The 20839-nt window shown below is 39.4% G+C and overlaps 1 protein-coding gene across 6 annotated transcripts in view; it reads left to right on the forward strand.

Annotated features, from left to right (window-relative positions):
* The window catches only part of LOC111566418 (thyroid hormone receptor alpha), a 156692-nt gene that overhangs the window by 125513 nt on the left and 10340 nt on the right, over positions 1-20839 (forward strand). For 3 of the 6 annotated variants that reach the window (XM_023266999.3, XM_035946691.2, XM_035946694.2), the window contains 6 exons: positions 7328-7389; positions 10952-11073; positions 14285-14432; positions 15010-15215; positions 17215-17361; positions 19556-19814. In XM_023266999.3, the coding sequence (XP_023122767.1) occupies positions 7328-7389; positions 10952-11073; positions 14285-14432; positions 15010-15215; positions 17215-17361; positions 19556-19814 (944 nt within the window). Of the gene's footprint in view, positions 1-2464; positions 2769-7327; positions 7390-10951; positions 11074-14284; positions 14433-15009; positions 15216-17214; positions 17362-19555; positions 19815-20839 lie in introns of those variants that run through there. The other 3 variants (XM_035946695.2, XM_035946696.2, XM_023267000.3) reach the window with 3 other exon arrangements.

Below are 20839 nucleotides of genomic sequence, written 5' to 3' on the forward strand. Positions count from 1 at the left end.
TTTGAAGTTCCACAGTGGGCACAGTATAGAGAACCCGTCATGAGATCTACATCCAGGAACTGCATACTATACAGAAGGTACAGCCATGAGTGTGGTATCTCAGTCAGCTCAGGAAGTTTGGCTCATATTTACAAGACATTCGACAGCTGTCCCATGGAGAACATTCTGATCGGCCTTCAAACGACAGTATCACCGCTACAAACCTCCACGCCTTGAGTTTCTAATGCAGGCTTTAAGTTCAAAATCATCAGGCCAAGTTCTTCCAGAGCCACAGGAGACTATACACAGTTGTTATTACAGGCGTAGTCGCACTCATCATGACAACTAAAGCCAACTTTATGTGCATAAATTGGGTGGAGAGCCACTTTATGAACACTCTGCAGAGTTCGTTTAGGAAATGCAGAGTTATACTGTAAAAGTTAACCTTAAACAGCAGCTCCCAATTCATAACAGCTGACGAAGTTGACATCACTTGATGGTACACATACATGCCAGATGTGTGCTGGTATGCGTTTCATAAATGGGGTGATTTACAGGACCGGACTTTTTTATTGGCCACTCTGGACTGATGTAGTGAGACGTCACTGTTAGCACTGGAAGTCCAAACATCAGTGGTGAGCACATCCAGCCGTGAAGACAATAATTTCTGAGCAGGTGTTGTTTTTGTCAGTTTGTACAGGGCAGGCACAAGTTACATTATATTCGCAGTGATAAACATGCCTATAACATTAATACTTGCACGGTCCAGATCTGCAGGGAAAGGCTGTTCAATCGCTATAGGGAGAAGACTGTGTAGATTCTCAGTCATCTAGGTCATTGTAGTCCTCGGAGAGTATGTAAAGAGCAGCTGGACTTTTCTTTTAGGTTCTTGAAGATGTTTCAACTCTCATCCAAGAGGCTTCTTCAGTTCTTACTGACTGATGGGGATTCTCAGACGTATACAGCAAGATAAGTCAAGGACTCCCTGTAATGGGTGTGGAGACAGATGCAGCTGCATGTAGGTTGTAACTATGATTAAATATGTGTGTACAAAATACATGTGCTGCATCTTGTTGCAAAGAAATAATTTGAGAGCACTTCTCAGAACAGAGAAACATCCATCCATCATCTATACACCGCTTAATCCTCATTAGGATCATGGGGGGCTGGAGTCTTTCCCAGCTGACTTAGGGTGAAGGAGGACACCTGGACAGGTCACCAGTCTATTGCAGAGCTACATATAGAGACAAACTATCACACTTGGATTCACACCTGTGGACAGTTTAGAATCACCAGTTAACCTCAGCATGTTTAGGACTGTGGGAGGAAGCCAAAGAACCCAGAGAAAACCCACGCATGCACAGGGAGAACATGCAAACTCCATGCAGAAAGATCCCAGGAAAGCCAGGACACAAACCGGGATCTTCTAGCTGCAAGGCTGAAAGTGCTAACCTCCAAGCCCAAGTCTGTCAGACTCAAAGGGTTAATGGATTATTACTCTGCTCTAATTCCATCCTATTAACTACTCTGTTGAGTTTTTAGAACCTAGTTACGATTTTTTTTTTTTTTGCTTGCCGTCAAACCTCCTACCTGCAGCTAAATCGCTCCCTTTAATGTCTGATCTTTAATGTTTAACAGCTGCAGTAAAAGTTGTGTTCCACGGAAGATATCTTGACAGCAATCGATAAAACAACAAAGTAGAAGCTGCTAGTAATAATTAGTGAATGAAAACCGTATTCCAGCTAAAAACAGAACATCAGAGAAGAGAAATATAAGTTTTCAGGTACTTCCAAACAAACCCAGCCACCATGAGGAGACTTACTGGACAGTTTGCCGTATTTATGACTGTCTTATCTTGTCATGTAGCCTTTCTGTTGGTGGTCACTCAGCTATGATCCTCAAAGTAATTTTAACTGTGGCCTTCACAACAACACGTTCTGATTACACATGGAGCAGAAAGAGATTAAAGAGCAGTCTAATTCAATTGATGAGATATCAAGCATCTTCTGTCCTCATAAGACTTCCCTCAGCTGCACTGGGAGCAGCACAGCAGACTACTGTTATGCAATCGAGTTAAAGCTTAAATGAGTTTGGATGTCGAGAGGCAAATTTTGTGTGTGTGTTTGTTCTCCTGGAGGAAAAAAATGAAAAGAGTCAAAACGATAAAAACAAAGAGGGCACGATGTACTACTATCTGCAGGAGTGGAGTGGCAGGTGAGAGATGGAAAGAGTAGAAGAAAAGTCAGACGGCTCAGAAAAGACAGATGGAATAAAAACAAAACAGAACAACAAAAAGCAGGGATAGGAAGCAAAAGAGAGCAGGAGGGGTTGTACGAGGTAGCATGACGAGGTGTGTTATGGTAACAGAGAGGGGAGGATCTACAGACAGACAGACAGACAGACAGACAGACGGTGGGAGGGAGGGAGGGAGGGAGGCTGGACGGGAGCAGCAGAGGGAGGGAGGAAGCAGAGGGGGTGACAGCAGAGAGAGTGGCCGTTCAGTGTGAGGCTGAGCGCTACTGTCGCCACGGATACCTCAGTGATAGCACCGACTCCAGCCCCGCTCTACTGTACTTGGCTGGGATCGACCGGAGCGCTCGGGTCACTGGCAGCCGGAGGTTTTTAAAGTCCGCCGACCGCAGCTCATGTAAACCAGACTGAGTGGGACACGTGCACTGAATCCTGGGACGCTGGAAACAGCAGAAAGAGCTGCTGGGTTACGGTTTCTTCTTCTGAGAATCCTGCAAACGGAGCAAGATGCATATCTTACAGCCGTACTGCATCAACAGGTTGGCAATACGTTTGTGTCTGCTGAAAGCGTACCTATGCGACCTACTGCATGTTCATTACAGAGGAAGTCTAGAATGTCTGTGTACTGAGTGTAGTTAAAAGGGGGATGCTCTCTGTTTCAGATTTAGATGTAGGAATTCATTAAAGCAGTCAACAAATTGAATTTCCAAATGATGATCACATTAAATTACTTTCATCTAGTAAAAGTCCGGAACTCCTAAAACCTCTAATCCTTTAATTATTCACATGATTTTTGAAATTCTTCACATTCTTTTTGCTAAAGTAATAAGGAAGCCCCCTACTAACGACATTATGTTTCATTGATTGAGATTTATACAGTAAACATGATGCCGTTAGAGCACAGCAGGAGGAGGAGGAGGAGGGTTTGTATTCCAGCAGTCAGCTGATGAAAACGTGCCAGTGTTCCTTATTTTTGGTTGTTTTGTTTTTTCATTGTAGAGGAAGTGGCGTGCACATGAGTGGTCCTATAAACTAGTCTGGCTTTACAATAAATCTGTTGTCCAAACTCCCACAACATCCCAGCATCTTCCAGACGCTGATCTGTGAGCTGATGCCCTCAGGATGGAGGACCAGACTGGAGTCTGTGTCTGTCTTTGTAAAGACAGCGTTTGTTCCAGCTAGTAGTGACACGTGTTCGCAGGGGGTTCATTTAAAGTGACGGTTTTTTAAGTTTTTCTGTAATTATGGCACCATTCAGAACAACAAAGTTTAGCTTTGCTGTAATTCTATATAAGGTGACTTGGAAGCAGCACAAATTAATATTCTTTAATAATACCAGCAGGGAATGGTGCAATAAGGGTCAACTGATTGCTATATTCAGCATTTTTCCAATCATTAGTATAATTATTTTTAGTTAACTTACGTAGGATAAGATTAATTAATGAAAAAATTAGCTACGGTATTTTGGCTCAGATGATGTCTCTATCTGTAGTCACTCTGTCCCACCCACAGCACTATCTGATTGGTTACAAGTCACAAGTAGTAGCCTATCAAAACACTAAAGGAAAAATAGCTTCAAAATTAACATAGGTTAAACATATATAAACAAGAAAAGCACTCAGAGAGCACAGTTCTCCTCTAAGGCTGCTCATTCCCCCATATGTCAGAAATGCAGCATTTTTTTATTAGTTATTGATGATCAGAAATCACAGCACCATAGAATGTGTCCATTTAATATAGATGTACCCACAAACTAAATGACCTTGTTCTGAGCACAGGTGTGTGTTCTGCATGTGTACGTTGTGTACGGATACTGAATCACGTGATCTAAATATGTAGCAGGCGGTGGGAACTGATGAGACTCAGAAACACCCCCACAATTTAATCAGTTGTTTCTTGTATGATTTTTGACAGATAAGTCCTGAAAAGTCCTCAGGGGTGGATTTGTAGTAAGATCACAGTCATGTGATCGTCACCAGGAAACTGACATAGCGTTCACTTGTTGTCATGGCCACAGTGGCGCCATGCTGCTATCTTGCAATGATACAGAAATCTTGAGTAAATCAGTGAATCCAGACTATAAGCCACATCACTGTCAAAATCTAACCACTTGGTCCTTGTGTCATTTCTGACCTTCCCTGAAAATTTCATCCAAATTTGTTGGTCCATTTTTGAGTAATGTTGTGCACAGATGGATTCACGTATGCAGATCGTCACATAACAAAGGCATTTCAACAAAGTTGTGTTAGTTTGTTATTTAAGTTTTTGACAGTAATTGTTCTAATTACTGCTAATGTATATCAGATATCGTCTCTGTTATTACTAATAATCAGTATCGGTGTCGATAACTAATGTGCAGTACGGCTGGTATCATGGATGACGGATGGCAGTTTCGATTCATTCCTTCATCAGAGCTAAATTAATTGGATATAGATGCAAGAATTCGATTAAACAGTGCGTGCATCTGCTCTAATAAAAGCTACAATAGCATGTAAGCTAAACTTAGATTAATTAGTGAGCTGCAGTGCACAAAACCTGCTAAAGATGGTTGCAATCAGGGACTTGAATGACTGTTTTTTTATCACCATAAAAACATAAATTGAAAAAACATCAGACATGTTTTCAGCTTGTTCTGCTGCCCCTAGTGGCCAGTAATGAACGAATGCAGCTGTAAGTTGCTTTGTTTTTCACAGTAATAATGAAACGTCCACTAATCGTAGTGATGCGTTTTTGTTTTTTTGTTGTTGTTGCACATTAAAGTGGTCCTCCTGGAGACACTTTCATGCTATAAGTACTAATACCTTCATGCTGTGGAAACATACAGCGGACATAAACCTGCCAACACTAACACACTCCCCATAAAATTATATTTATTAAACGATTGGTTGGTTTTAAATAAAAGCAGGAATATAATGTGGATGTTTCTTTATTGGAGGTTCAGCTTCCCTCCGTGTTACTGCCCGACCACTGCAATAAAGTTAATAAGTGAGGTCGGCCGTGAAGAGCAGCAGGAACAGAGAAAAAGATGTCCGACAGTTTGTTTGTGTTGTTCTTTTGTTTCTTTTTTTTTGGGAGGATGGAACTGCCAGAGAGGGAGGGAGGACGGCGGTGTTACCTAATACTGCTGATGGAAGTTTAGGGAAGAGGAGGAGGAGAGGAGAAAAACTGAAATCACTGGCAGGAAAAAGCGCAAAGTTGGGGAAATGGACCTTTGGCTACGAGAGTCGGCAAAGTGTGAGGGGCTGGGAGAGATTTTACTGAGGAGAGAAAGGGGGAAACGGTGGTGGGAGGGTGAGCAGCGAACAGCCAGGCAGAAAAAAGGGAGGGTGAGAGGATGGTAATCCAAATCTGCTGCCAGGAGCAAATGCAGACTCCATCCTGTGAGAAAGAGAAAAGAAGAAGGATAGGGAATTATAGAAAGAGATAGGAGGTGGGGAAGAGATGAGTGAAGGAATTATCTATATCCTGGAGGGTGTGTGTGTGTGTGTGTGTGTGTGTGTGTGTGTGTGTGTGTGTGTGTGTGTGTGTGTGTGTGTGTGTGTGTGTGTGTGTGTGTGTGTGTGTGTGTGTGTGTGTGTGTGTGTGTGTGTGTGTGTGTGTGTGTGTGTGTGTGTGTGTGTGTGCATTTGTTTGGCCATGCATGGGAAGCATTGAGTTCCTGAGTTTCTGAATAACGCCAAAAAACATTGAAAGCAGAAGGTGTGCTAACCTTTAATGGGCTTCTCTACGTTCTTCTGAAAGTGAAGATTATATACTGGTGCTCGGGCCGAAGTAGAAACCAGAATGAATTCACAAAGACGGCAGAAAGAGGAGATCACACACAAGGACAAAACGTCCCTCTGGTCAGACTCAGGTAGCTTATCTCCAGCCAGGTGAACTTTAGCTGTGCATACATGCCACCAGCATGTCCACAAGCACTCTGATATATTTTCAGCTGAGGATAATTCCTCTGAATTTCTTATTTGTTACTGCAGAAAACTTTAAACTGACAGTTCGTAGGTTGTGAGAAACATACCGGCTGATGTAACGGTTTTACTTGAGGTAAATGCTCACATCGTAATTCAAACAGAGCTCACAGTGGTAGCATGTTTAGCACGTATAATGTTTACCATGTAGATCAGGGGAGTCAAAGTCATTTCAGTTCAGGTTCCACATTCAGCCCAATTTGATCTGCAGTGACCAGTAAAATCACAGCATAATAACCGATAAATGATGGCAACTGTAAATGTTTCCTTTGTTTTAGCACAAAAAAGTACGTTCTGAAAATTTTCACATTTAATGAATTATCTTTTTACAAAACATCATGAACAACCTGAAATTTTTTAAGAAAAGTAAGTTCAATTTCAACAGCATTCAGCCTCAGTTTATCATTTCCACATTACAACTTCCAGATCACAGAGTGTCTACAAAGGAACACAGCATTTAGTCACAGCTATCTGGAGCTGAATACTATAGTATTTTACTTACTAAAGAGACAAAAAATAACAAAAACAGGTCAAAATATTACAAAAATGACACACAAACAACAAAAGCGAGACACAAAATGACAAAAAATGAGACAAGCAACACGAAACAAACAAAAAAGTGACAACAAAGTTACAAAGCGACAAAAAATTTACAAAAAGACATAAACCGTGAAACAACGACAACAACTATACACAAAACAATGAATAAAGCAAAGCACAAAATGACAAAAATGAGACAAAAAATTGGAACCTCTGGAGGGCCGGTTTTGGTCCGCGGGCCGCATGTTTGATACCCCTGATGTAGACTGTGTTATGTTATCGTGTTAGTTGCTGTCCTCACCTGCCCGTTTGAGCCGCCTAAACCCAGAACCAAGCATAAGTTGGATGTGACCTCCATGGAGGACTACAAAGCTCTCCAGAAATATGAAAATGAGGACAACAGGAGGGTTAATCAAGTACTGAAGCAACAGAAAGTTGTACTCATGAATTACTGCTTTTGAATTTCCTTCAGATTTGCCAAATTGTGGTGGATCTTTGGTAAAATTTTCAATATTGTAAAACAAATGTTAATGAAATAAATGTATTTTAATTTTCCCTCCTTCTTCTCCCCCCTCATGTTGTCCATCTCCCAGGTGGCCAGATGTGCCGAAGAGAAAGAGGAAGAACAGCCAGTGTTCGGTGAAGAGCATGTCAGGTAAGGCTTTCACCGTCGCCGCCTCTGCTTCGCCGTTTTTTTGTCACCTCCAAACAAACAAGTGAACACGATTCAAAACGGGTTTCTTTTAGGACGCTGGGCCTTTTGATGCAGGATTTGGCCAGTGATCAGTGCAGCTTGTCACTCCCCAGCTGCCTCTGTTGGGCTTCCAGTGTCGCCCTCTTTGCCATTAACATAATAATCTCATCATCATCATTTTAGATTTCCCCCTCAGAGGCTTTGTTGAGCACAAATTAGCTTACTGAGGTGAAATTAGTTTAGGACTGGACTGTAGACAGGACTAGAAAGGTTTTACTGTTTACTGTTGTCCAATTGTAATTTGAAAAAAGGCTCAAATATAATCCATATTTTTAACAATGCACTAGAAATGTCCAAAATATTGTGAGCTCTAAAGGAAAAGTGGCATTTTGAAACCTGCATTTCAGTAAAAATGCTAAAGTGTTAGCAGCAAAATATAGTAAAAGTATTAAAGTAAAAGTCTTGGTTTGGTCCATCTTACTGATTATTACACTGTTTAAAAAAAGGTGTTATTTTTACGGTAAAATTCCAGCAGCTTTGGTTGCCAGGACGCTACTGTAAAATTACAGTAAAACATTTTCTTCATTTACGGTAAAGAAATGTATTTTTCATTCCATATTTTACTGTCAAAAAAAGCATTTTAACCTTTGGAGAAATTTTAGTTTTATTTGAAAATTTACATAAAAACACCATAGAAAATGAAACTTGTGTGACCTGTTATATTTAACATTTAATATGTGTATTTTTAGCTGTCATAAATATTAAACCATGTGTCCATTCATCAATTTGACAGGTACAAACTGTATTTTTTTTACATGAAATGAATGCAAAAATCGCCATTTTATATTACAGCATTCCATCATCAGCACAACAATACCTACATTTAACTGTGAAAAATTATATTCTTGTCAAGAAATAAATGCAAAAATGACAGTATTGATGTTATACATATATTCCGTCATTTTCTCATTAAATATAACTGTGTAGGGAAATGTAGTTTTTTAAGAGAAAAAATGTAAAAAAAAAAAAAAAAACAAACAAAAAAAAAAACAGTTTCACCCGATTGACTTTTTCACGGTGATTCAGTGTTAAATAAACTACATCAACCTGTTTTAGAGTTTAAAGATTTTTACCATCATGGTTTAACAGTTTACTAAAGCTCAAAGCTACTTTAACTACTTTATATCCAGTTTTCTAGAGAGATATTTCACTTGAACATCTTTATTGTCGATACCGGTGATGATGAAGATATTTTCATGATTCACGATAATTCATGATAATTAGTTACTTCCTGTATTTAAATCCCTGAAAGGTTCCAAACCAATCAAGTTTTGATGTTGAGCCAAACTTTTCTTTCTATGTAAACCTTGTACGAGGTCTTCAAGAGAAAGAGTGGTGTTTTCCACAGCGATAATTATTATTTGGTGTGTGAAATGTTCTGTGAACCAACACAACATGTAGCCTCCATTCATTTGTTTTTCCAACACTTCCTGAAGCATATTGTTGGCAGGGTAAAGCCTTAGCAGAATAAACTAAATATTAAACATCTAAAATCAAGCTCCTTGTTCTATTAATGTTCTGAGAATTAAACTTCACGATGCTGTAGAGTTGAACAGTAAATAGAATGTTATTATTAAGCTGCTCCCCCATTTTCTGCATCAAAGCGATCACATGATAAATAATCACATTTAGGCTCAGGAAGGGATTTAACCTACATCTGGCCTGTTGTTCATTCTTTATTTTATTAGTGGAGTCATTAGTATACCTTTTTAAATTACATTTAATTCCTGCAGGAGCAGTTAATATTGGCAACGAGTCGCATCCAGCCAATAAAACAACAAAACAACAGTGTAAAAATGTGAAATATATATATATAATATATAAATATACTGTGTATATTATCACATTATGGAAAATTTAAAAGTAAGATAAATTAAACAAAAAAACAAACATTACACTTTGTTGTGTTTGCTTGACTGGATCAATTAGAAAAGGAAAAAAAATAGAAAATGTGTCCTTTAAACAAATGTTTTTATTTTATATTAACAGTAAATTTGCATGTTTTTGTGTGTTTTATTTGACTGCATTTATTAGACTTGCATCAATCTGTTCTAAAAACATGTTAAGGTATCTCTGGAACTATCATTTATAATTTAGAAATTAAAAAAGAATGTCAGATGTGTGTAAAAGCAACAGCGAAGAATTGCAGATTTACTTTCAGCAGTTTGATCTCTACAGCTGCAGTTTTTTTCAGTGAATAAATTAAATTTTGCAGACAGGATGGATCTACTTTTACTTTAGTACTAAAAGAGGATCCAGTCAGAAAATCCTCTGAGCTCTTCTGCCTTCTAGAAACCTCTTTGGATGTGTGATTGTGCGGCTGTATTGTGTGTGCAGAGGTGGAGGCTTTTCAGTGGATGGCTTTAAGCGGGAAATTGCATGTTTGTCTTTTGCAAAAAAATTCTAAGGTGGTCAGTCGGTAAGAGGACAAAAGGCCTTTCTGAGCATGCTCAGACGACTCAGTCCCTCTGCAGCAACATGACGGCTGCTGCAAAAGTAAAAAAAGTCTTCTGTCTGAAAATTTAGAATTTCAAAGTATTCCCTTTAACCCTCCTGCTGTCTTCATTTACACGCACCAAAAAATAGTGTTTCCTTGTCTGAAAAAAATCCAAATATTCAGCAAAAATTTCCCCAAATTTCTGAAAATTTGCAAAACCTTCAGGAAGAAAATTCCAATAATTTCTTAAAAGTTTCCCTTTAACATTTTTTTTTAATCCCCCAAATTTGGCAAGAAAATTCTTGTAAATATTTTCAAAAAATTTGTAAAAATCTTCCAAAAAATCCTAAAAATATCTAAAGTGATTCCATATATATCAGTAAAACTTATGATATTTTCTTTAAGAACATTCACATAAAAATCTTTTTTGTGAATGTTCTTCAGCAACATTTTTAACATTTCTTTTTTCCACCAAAAAACTTTAAAACGAGTCAATTTTGACCCGCAGGACGACACGAGGCTTAACTGGGCTCTCTCTATCTGTATTTTTTGTATGAAAGTCAGACAAACTTTTACTTCATATTTAAGCATAAATGTAGAAATTCCCAAAAGTCCACAAACTCTCAGGTACCGCTGTAGCTGAGGGAGAGGAGGGCAAAAGGAGACATCTCCAGTGGAATGAATAAGCAAATGAAAAGTTGAAATAAAAAAGCATATTTCATGAATTCTGGGAAACCTCCTGGGCCTGCATGCTGTCAGGTGTGTGCAGAGCGGGCAGCCAGTCGTCTGTATGTTCCATCCTGTTCCACGGTCTCTGGAGGTTCCTGAGCACAGGTGCTTCGCTGAGACCTCTGATAACGCTCAGCCCCTCCGCTACCCTCCTCCTCCTCCACCACCACCACCCTTCTCTCCTTCAAACCACCCCTCACCGCCTGGCCTCCCTCCCCTCCGTTTGCACTCCTGGTTCACCCTTCTCTCATTCCACCCTGTCTTCCTCTTCGACCTCCTCCTCCTCCTCTCCTATAGCTCTTAGCGTCTCTGTTCCAGGGTATATCCCCAGCTACCTGGAGAAGGACGAGCCGTGCGTGGTGTGCGGAGACAAAGCGACCGGCTACCACTACCGCTGCATCACCTGCGAGGGCTGCAAGGTACGGGGAAGCATCCGTCACTCACTGGAATAGATGCTGACAGACGTGGGCGCAGCACATGATGAGAATGGCAGCTGTGGCAAACTTCTGATTGGTCCACATGTTACAGCAGCGTGTATGAGCCTCTGGTACAAACACACAGAGATCTGACAGCAGTTTCTGTTTTTACTCTTTGCAAATTCCCAAATAATACAAGAGGAAAGGTACAAGGAGTGCACTGAAGAGTGTGTTTGTCAGGTATTATAGACTCCTGATGGCTCTGACAGCAGGTGGAGGGAGTTGATCCGCTGCTGAAATGACAGCTGACATCAACCTGTTTTAAAGTCTGACAGCAGGAAGATGGTTCTGAAACAGATTTAAGGCTGCCACAGTCAGAAGGAGCAGTGGAAAGTGGAGCTAAAAAAAAAGCAAAGCATCAACAAGAGAGGATGTAAAAATGACATGTTCATGGCTGAAGTTTTGTTGAGCTTCATGTGATGCTGCACCTCATTTATTCGTTATTATTAGATTCACACAGAAGCCTTTTGTATTAACAAGAATGAAATCTGTCAGTTTGTAACGATCAGACTTTGTTTAATCAGATATTCCAGCCAAAGGTATTAAAGCTAAAGCTTTTCAAATATTTTTTTCTATTTATATATATATATATATATATATATATATATATATATATATATATATATATATATATATATATATATATATATATATATATATATATATATATATATGCTTTTTAGTTTTTTGCTCATTTGGGTTTATATAATATTATTTATATTTTGGTGTTTTGTTGCTCATTTTCTTCTATATTTGGGTTTATATATCATCATCAGTTTTATTTTTTTTGCAAATTTCTTTGTATATTTGGTTTCATTTTTTTGTTTATTTCTTTTATTTTGTTGCTTTTTTTCTATATTTGGGTGTTACAGGGTTAATAAACATTGTTTCAATAACATTGTTCTATGTAGTTGTAGAATTTATCTTTTCTTCCTCACCAGTGCAATATCCAATACATGGACAATATTTCATCCTCATGTGTAATACCTTAATAACAATGTGCAGTACTGTAATTTAAATTGCTCTCTAATTTATTACCCTGGTTGAGCAAATGTATGTCCTTTTTTTACACAGTACTTTGTTTACAGTTACTTTTACACAGTACTTCTTATACTTAAAGCATATTTATTTAGAATTTCTCAGCTTTAGATTAGTATATTTACTCTTTTACTGTGTGTCGTTGGTGCTGGGTATTTTAACTCTACACCACGTCAAATGTGAGCAAACTCACTTGGCATTAAAGGCTTTTCTGATTCTGAAATGAGCAGAAGGTTTGCAGTAGAGGTGGCATTAATTGATGTAAGCTGCTAATTAGGAGATAAGAGCTACCAGCAACCCCTGTGGTGTTGCCATTATTTAAGTTTTGGTGTGTAACTTTTGAAGCGTGTTACCAACAAGCGGCTGCATCATTTGAAAAACAGCGTCCAAACTGTCGCTCCTCAATCCGTCCTACACAAGTTAAGGTTTCTAAGTGTCTTTATGTGACAGAGCAGCGAGACGGATTCAAATATTCTGATTCCATTATTTAAAGGAAAAAGCTGGCATCACTCTATATATTTAAATGCGATGAAAAGATGAAGATCAACAAAGTCTCCCACTCACCTGGCACTCAGCCCCGGGTGTTTTCCACTGAGAATGAAAACCTTTGGAAGAGCACCACAAATATGTCGTGTCTTTTTTAATAAAATCTCTGTAATTTGTGGTTACAAATGTGAGTCAGACTGAAACTCATCTGGTGCTCCTGTGTACAAACTATGAACTCTTTATGTATTTTTCCTTGTCTAGGATTAGTTTGGAGCCAGCAGTAAACATAAGCAGCTTTTTAATGCTGGTCAGAAGCCAACAGTTTGACTTTTTATGCGGTATATATATTCATTTTATTACTTTTTGTAAAGCCTGAAAATAGTGCCAAGAGGAGGCGGATTTGCTGTAAAGTTTGCGTGGAATGTCAGCCAAATTATGCAAAAAGAAACTGCCAACCCCAACCTTAATGCACCCTAAATGGATGCATAATAAAAGTTCTCTCCTTGTACAGTTGTCATGAAAAGGAAAATTAGTAAAACAGAGGCCAAAATAGTTCTTTGTACCAGATTTTGAACATGTTTATTTCTGCTGAAAAGTTAGACAGTTTTAACATGGGGCTCTATGGGGACTGACTCACTTTTGCAGCAGGCCTCTAGTGGACGTACGAGGAACTGCAGTTTTTGGCACATTAAAAAAAAGCAGCAGGCAAGTAGTAGAGAATCAAAGAAGTTAGAACTACTGATGATCAGGAAATGAACTAATTACTGCAAACAGCTGCCAAGAATTTGGGAAAATTACATTAGCCTTTCTAGTTATAAGTTGTACGCACTAAACAAAATTATTAGCAATGACAGGCTAAACGTATAGAAATATTAACTCAAATAAGCCTTTCATCTTCTGTATTGATTATTTGCACCCAGGAAATACGGCATGAAGTAAAACGGAGCACCAGTTTTCTCGTTCGTACTTACTTTAGTCTTGTACATAGCACTGATTTGGCTCCTTGATGCCAGGTGTAAAGCTGCTGATCTTTTATCCAACGTCTGGCATCCTGCTGAACAGCCTGTCCAGCGTCTCTAAACATGGCATCGGCTATTCTTGTACCGTCCTGCCATACTCACATGGGAAAACAGGCACACTGAAACCCTGCAGTGGTGGTGAGAAGCAGGAATTACATATGTTTTCCCTTAAGAGATATACAGAAATACAAAAGTTTCATTGTTCTGCAGCTACTTTAAAGTTTTTATTGATTTTCATGAGGATGAGTGGAGAGTGACCAGGTTTTTCTTGTTAAGCATTCTGAAGGAATTTACAAAATAACAGCACATTTTGCCACCATTCTTGTTGATGCTTGACTGCTTAAAATCAGGTCTTTGTAGATGACTTCTGCAGTGCCATTCCAGTAGAGCCACCTCTTCATTTCTCAAGCTTCCTTGGCACGCAGTCGCTGCCATGCAGTCATCATCCTGCCATGTGATGCAACCCATTTAACTTGCTTGTTTTATGCCAATTAGAACACAAGAACATTTAATTGGTCAGATTTAATTTTGCGCTTACGGAGCAATGCAAAAAATCCCCTTTATCTGATTTTGCGTTCTTTTGCTTCTTCATTTTTCTTCCTTCTCTCCAGGGTTTCTTCCGCAGGACCATCCAGAAGAACCTCCATCCATCCTACTCTTGTAAATATGAAGGCTGTTGCATCATCGACAAGATCACCCGCAACCAGTGCCAGCTGTGCCGCTTCAAGAAGTGCATCTCTGTGGGCATGGCCATGGACTGTAAGTTATTCTAAACGCCTGCATTCTTCTCACTACAACTATTTAAATAGACGACCATGAGGCTAAAGCTGAAACGGTATTTCTAGCGTGGCGGTGAGCTTTAAAAAAAAAAAAGAAAAAAAGAAAAAAAAAAAAGAAAGGACTGATCATTTCTCATAGAATTTGCTCTTAGTACTCGTGTTGGAGGAGCTGTGTGAAGCACTCAGAGAATGAGTCATCTAGTCACAGTGCAGAAATGTCTATTAGCCATGTCCTTTAAGGTTAATGGAATCATTAAAATCTACATTATACAGTAAAATGGAGAGTTGATAATTATTATATTGAAAATATTTCAACCTCTGCTGTACAAATAATGTCCTCTGTCTTAATGACCCTCTGACTTTACTCCCAGTGCCACCATGAGGTTGACATTTCTGGTTTTTAATGAAATGTCTGATGGGTGGACATACACAGGAAACATTAAACTCTGATCCTTTGTTTAAATGACACCAAAGAAAGAAACATGTTTATGTAAAGTCCATAATAGTTTTGCTGTATTAACTCACTCAAATGTCCTCTCCCGCCGTCCTGCCTTCAGTGGTGTTGGACGAGAGCAAGCGTGTGGCCAAACGGCGTCTGATCGAGGAGAACCGAGAGAAGAGGAAGAGGGAGGAGATGGTGAAAACGCTACAGGTTCGGCCGGAGCCGGACACGGCAGAGTGGGAGCTGATCAGGATGGTGACCGAGGCCCACCGGCACACCAACGCCCAGGGCTCCAGCTGGAAACAGAAGCGCAAGTTCATGGTGAGCTTTCGGTTTCCATTCAGAGCACTGATGCAGAATAATGAATAGAAATCATTTATATGAAAGTCAATAGGGACAGCGGCAGCCACACGTTCACTTTGGTGATGTTTATTTAGTATTGGTTGCAGAATTTTACATCATGCTGGCCTTTATCCCTCAGATTTAACAGCCAACGGTTGCAGCAGTCGGGGAACAGAAAGTGCTCTGAAAGTCTTTGCACACGATTTGCCACAGATGTGCACTTCAGAAAAACATCAGAAATCTGCTTAGAAATCACTGAACAAAGTAACTCCAGAGTTTTCCCAAAGATCATTACATTACAAAGTTTTCTTCACTGTCTAAGTAATCCAGTGATGGCTAACATGAACGGCTAACAGCCAGTTTAGCACAATTTTAATGACGCCAATTTGTCCAAATGTTCAGTAAATATAATCAGAAACAGAGGTAGGGAGTTAAAAAGTATACAGCAGATTTAACTTGTCATAAATCTCTTGCAGATGGGAGATGTAGATGCAGATTATAGCCTCTAATGAATTCAGGAAAACACAAAAATCTAACAAAAATGTAATGAACTACATCATATTTAATGGGGACTCCAGCAGGCTGCTGTTTGGGATCTCTGCAGTTGTTCATTCCTTCTCTTATGCTGCTCCTTATTCCAAAATGTTCCACTCACAGCGTGTTGAAAGTCATTTCCGCATCATAAATCAAACTCAACTTGAAAGAAGCCGACTTCTTTCCATTTTCAAAAGGAGACATTTTGATATCTCTCAGTTTCATCAGCAACTTGTTCTGTGGCGCCACATGTGATCAGAACCTCGCGTGGACAACACGCGTGTCAGAACCAGCCCACGGTTACCGTGACACAAAGGTCAAACAATAGTTGCCAGGCAACCATTTCATGAAGGCAAGTTTACAGTTAAATATAGTTTTTGAGGGTGTGTAGAAAAGTGCAGTCCGAGGTGAACAGAACAGAAGAACCCAGGAGCAAAGAGCAGGTTCCATGTTTCTCAATGACTGATGGAGACTTCATAGCTTTGAATTCTGGATTATCTGTGCAGCTGAAACCAAACTTTAGGAAGTTCCATCATTGAAAAGAATCACTTCAGACCTCTGTTTACAAAAAAAACATGACTACAATGTGATATACGTCACACAGCTGCATTGTTCTGGCACAAAAGCCAGCAAGATTTGTCTATAACCTTGTGAACAAAATGTTAGGATGATTTTATATATATAGTTGTTTTTTTTGTCTTGATGATTTAGAACATCCTGCTAATGTCCTTCAAGTTTCTCTCCAGTGATCCATAAAGTTTCTCTATCACGGCCGAAACCTGTTTCCTGTCTATTATGGCTCTCAAGTTCCCCGTTTTATCAAAACAGGATAGGAATTAGCTGCGTAGCTTTGATGGCAACATTCTCCCAATAAATCAGATATCTTACCTCAGTCTCGTTGCTGTGATTGAAAGAGGGAGCGACGTGTCTTTGACTTCATTTTATCTACAGTATTTCAGTCCTTGTGTTCATTTGTATGGATATTCACACAGCATGCTGGTGTCGCTACAGCCTTGTAAACTGGCTGCCTCTGCCCTTGTTCTGCCATGTGGCCTGAAATGTGACATCTTTACAATACCCTGTTAAACTCTTATGTTCTTCCTAATTTGCTCTGAAGCCCTCTCTTCTATCTGTACTTTCTTTTAATAGACCAGTGGTATTTAATTGGTTCCAGACTGTTGCCATGTGAGTCTGCAAGCCTTTTAATAAGCAATGTCTTTGTGATGTCAGGCTTTTCTCCTATTAGTGTTTCATCACTGCAACACAAGTTTCTTCTAACTTCCTCAAACAAAAGTGAAATTCTAGAATTCATCGTAAAAAGTCCAAAGAAAAATAGAGATCAGCTCACAGAGCTTTCAACCATAACTCAGGGTCTTTACTCAGCAGATATCCCTTCTGACACTTCAGCAATGACTCCATTACATGTGTGACATCTTGTTTCTAGCCGGATGATATCGGCCAGGGTCCGATGGTGCCCACTTCAGACGGAGATAAGGTGGACCTGGAAGCCTTCAGCGAGTTCACCAAGATCATGACCCCCGCCATCACTCGCGTCGTCGACTTTGCCAAGAAGTTGCCGATGTTTTCAGAGGTAAATGTTCTGACTGTGGGTTTAAATCAGTTTTGACGTGCAAACAGTTTATCATTAGCCTCATAAAACAGTTGTTCAAAATGAATTCTGAAGCTGCTTTGCCCTACATGTGAGACGCATCACTTCCTAATCAACTGACCAATCAGAAACCCTTCTTAAAAAGTAATTGTTGAGTCTTTTAATATTAACCTCTGAGCCTGATCTTACACTTCCCACATCAGACTTAAAAGACTACGACTAACTCTGCACTACAATTTAAGAAGATATTTTTATTTTACATGGAAGCAAACTAAAGTGCAAATTGGTCAAAATGTGCTGACCCATGTTCACTAACAAAAACACCTGCACCGCTGGACCATGGAGCAGTGGAAGAAGGTTGCCTGGTATGATTAATTGCATTTTTTTCATATCATGTGGAGGGATAAGTGCGTCCCAAGACATGTGATGCTATGGACAATGTTCTGCTGGAAAACCTTGGGATCCCACCCACCTAGTCATTGTTGCAGACCACGTATACGCCTTCATGGCAGCCATATTCCCTGATGGCGGTAGACTATTTCAGCTAGATACGGCGCCCTGCCACGCTTGCAAACACTGACAAAGAGTTCATGGTGTTGGCTTGGCCTCCAAATTTCCCAAATCACAGTCCGATTGAGCAACTGTGAGATTTGCTGGAAAAACAAATCCGATCCGTGGAGACTCGCAACTTCCAGGATGGATTGTTTTGTATTTAATCATAAAGACTTCCATGAAACTGCGATTGGATCTTTTTTTTCTATATTAAAACTCCCCTGTGATTCTTGTACCTACAGATGCTTATTAGTCACAAGCTGTTCACTCACAATTCCCTGCGTAATAAACATATGTAGAATGTACCAGTGAATTCAGATTGAGACGTCTTTATTTACAGCTGTCGTTCTGTATATTTACTATGAATGTTATGGTTCCATTGTGCTGATTTTAAATCAGACAGTAAATATATTGCACTGTTAACACACGAACGAGCTCATTAACCTTATTGAGTGGGCACTTCCTCTGTCTGCAGCCTTTGTCCCGCTGCTCGTCCACTGGGATTACACCAAATAATAATCCATCCCTCCTCCCCGGCCTCGCTGTGGATGAAGTGATGAGTCACTGCTCGCTGATAGCGCTCTGCTCTCTATGCAAATGATCTGTGAGCGAGTGTGCGTGCTCTCGCCTGTGTTCTGCCTAACTGAGTGCAGTCATGTATATTGTAGGGGCTTCCCGGTTACATAAAACGTGGCAGGGGATTTGTGGTGAATAGACAAGTAGAACCATTTCTATGCAAGGAAACGCTCCGAGACAATTATGTTGGAGGTGGAGGGGAAAAAAGGCGACGATACCACATCTTACGGTGCATTTTAAAGATAAATTTATCATGTTGAAGAACAGTCAGTCAGTAAAAATAACCACTTACAGATTTAAAATAGAAGCCTGTCTAAATGTACTCAATAGCCATTTTATTAGGTACACAAATCAAATACAACAGCTCTGAAAACAATCCTTCCTCAACAAAGCTGCAACATTTTCAGTTTCTGTTCCAAGTTGTCAAACAGTGAGAATTCTAGTTTATTATTGAGGTCATTGTAGAGGTGCACTAGACTGCAGAACATTTAGAGGTGTTCCTCGTAGTACCCAAGGTTTCCCAGCAGAACATTGCATCAATGTTATTCACTTCACCTGTTAGGGGTTTTATTATTGTGGCTGATAGTGTAGTTCCTAATGCGGCATAAATGGAATTTTGTGGCCACATGAGGGCAGCAGAAACACGACACTAACATATTACACCTTCAAACACCTGTTATGCTGAACTTGTAAACAAACACTTTATAGTTTATTGTTAACGGAAAATTGCAGGTCGGTGCAGCTTTAATGATATTTGTAGTAAGGATGTCTGACATTGGCATAAAAATGTATTGGTCAATATCATTATCGTTTTTTTGCCTGTCATGAGAACCGATAAAATAATGCCTGGATTTCGCCAGCATTTACCGACCCTAATTTTTAGCTTGTTGCCAGCCATTATTTTACGTAAAAAAAACAGATGATTCTGGACTCCTCTATAGGCTAATTTTTGTCCATACGTTTCTAATAAAAGATGTCTTTTAGATTGAAGTCCTTGACGTATTTATGTCATTTCCTGTCTTTTTTTCCCCTAATAATCATTTCTTAGCTGCCTTGTGAAGACCAGATCATCTTGCTGAAGGGTTGCTGCATGGAGATCATGTCGCTGCGTGCAGCCGTTCGCTACGACCCCGACAGCGAGACGCTAACGCTAAACGGCGAGATGGCGGTAAAACGCGAGCAACTGAAAAACGGCGGGTTGGGCGTGGTGTCGGACGCCATCTTTGATCTGGGCAAGAGCCTGGCGCAGTTTAACTTAGATGACTCGGAGGTAGCACTTATGCAGGCTGTGCTGCTCATGAGCTCAGGTGAGGTAGAAATGTTATAAACTGAATGTCACGACTGTAAAAGTGTACAGATGTGAACTAAATATTGATGTTACTTCTGGTGTTGTACTCGGGCAGAGATTGTATTTGTTTTGTCCATTCCTACCAGACTTCTTTGAAACAGAGGTTCAGATAAAAGGTACTGGCATAGACAGAGTAAAATATTCAATAAGTAACTCATAAATAATGCAAGTGATGGATCTGCTGCTTCTGAGCTCAGATCACTTAAGTGGTTCACAGAATTCATGTTTTCTAGTTTACATAAATGTTTTGTTATGCAACAAAATTTGTCCTTCCTCTACACCAGTCACTAGCTAGAATAAAAAAAAAAAAACTCCACCAATTCTTTCAAGTCATTCTACTTTAAGGTTTTTACATTTTTGGTGTAAAATAAAGCAGACTATTACTACAAATACACCCATTACCTTTTATAAAATTATTGCTTAATAAATGTATTTAATTTATTCCTGTACTCATGAAACAATCAGAATGGATCTCGTCTAATCTGCCTTTAATCTTGGACAACATTAATTCCCACACAGTTTCTGAAACACGACCACAAAAACACTGAAGGTGAAAGTAAATAAACTAGAAATGAACAACGATGGCCTGGTACATCTTTGGAAAAAAGCCCGAGGAGAACATAAGGTGTATAACGTTATAAAAACATGGCATTTCTGTTTGTTTCATGTATTCATTTGAGCAGCGTTTACAGATCTGATCTTTTCAGACGCTGCTTTTCTTTGATGCTGTTTTCAGAGGAGAAGCTTCAGTGACATTTAAGACAAATGATTTATTTCACTGTTCAGGTTTTACATTGCACTTTGTGTGAGAGACACTATTTTGTGTTTACTGCAAATTATATTCGCACACTTTCCTGAATTGAGGTAATGTAAATCTTTTTTTGTGTTATGAATTGATGTCAATAATAGTAACATTCTGAGCCATTGTTTTTTATATGTTAGAATAAATCAAATGATAAATGAGATGAGATAGAAGGAAATGGT

The sequence above is a fragment of the Amphiprion ocellaris genome, chromosome 19 (genome assembly GCF_022539595.1).
Source record: "Amphiprion ocellaris isolate individual 3 ecotype Okinawa chromosome 19, ASM2253959v1, whole genome shotgun sequence".
NCBI classification, from domain to species: Eukaryota; Metazoa; Chordata; class Actinopteri; family Pomacentridae; genus Amphiprion; species Amphiprion ocellaris.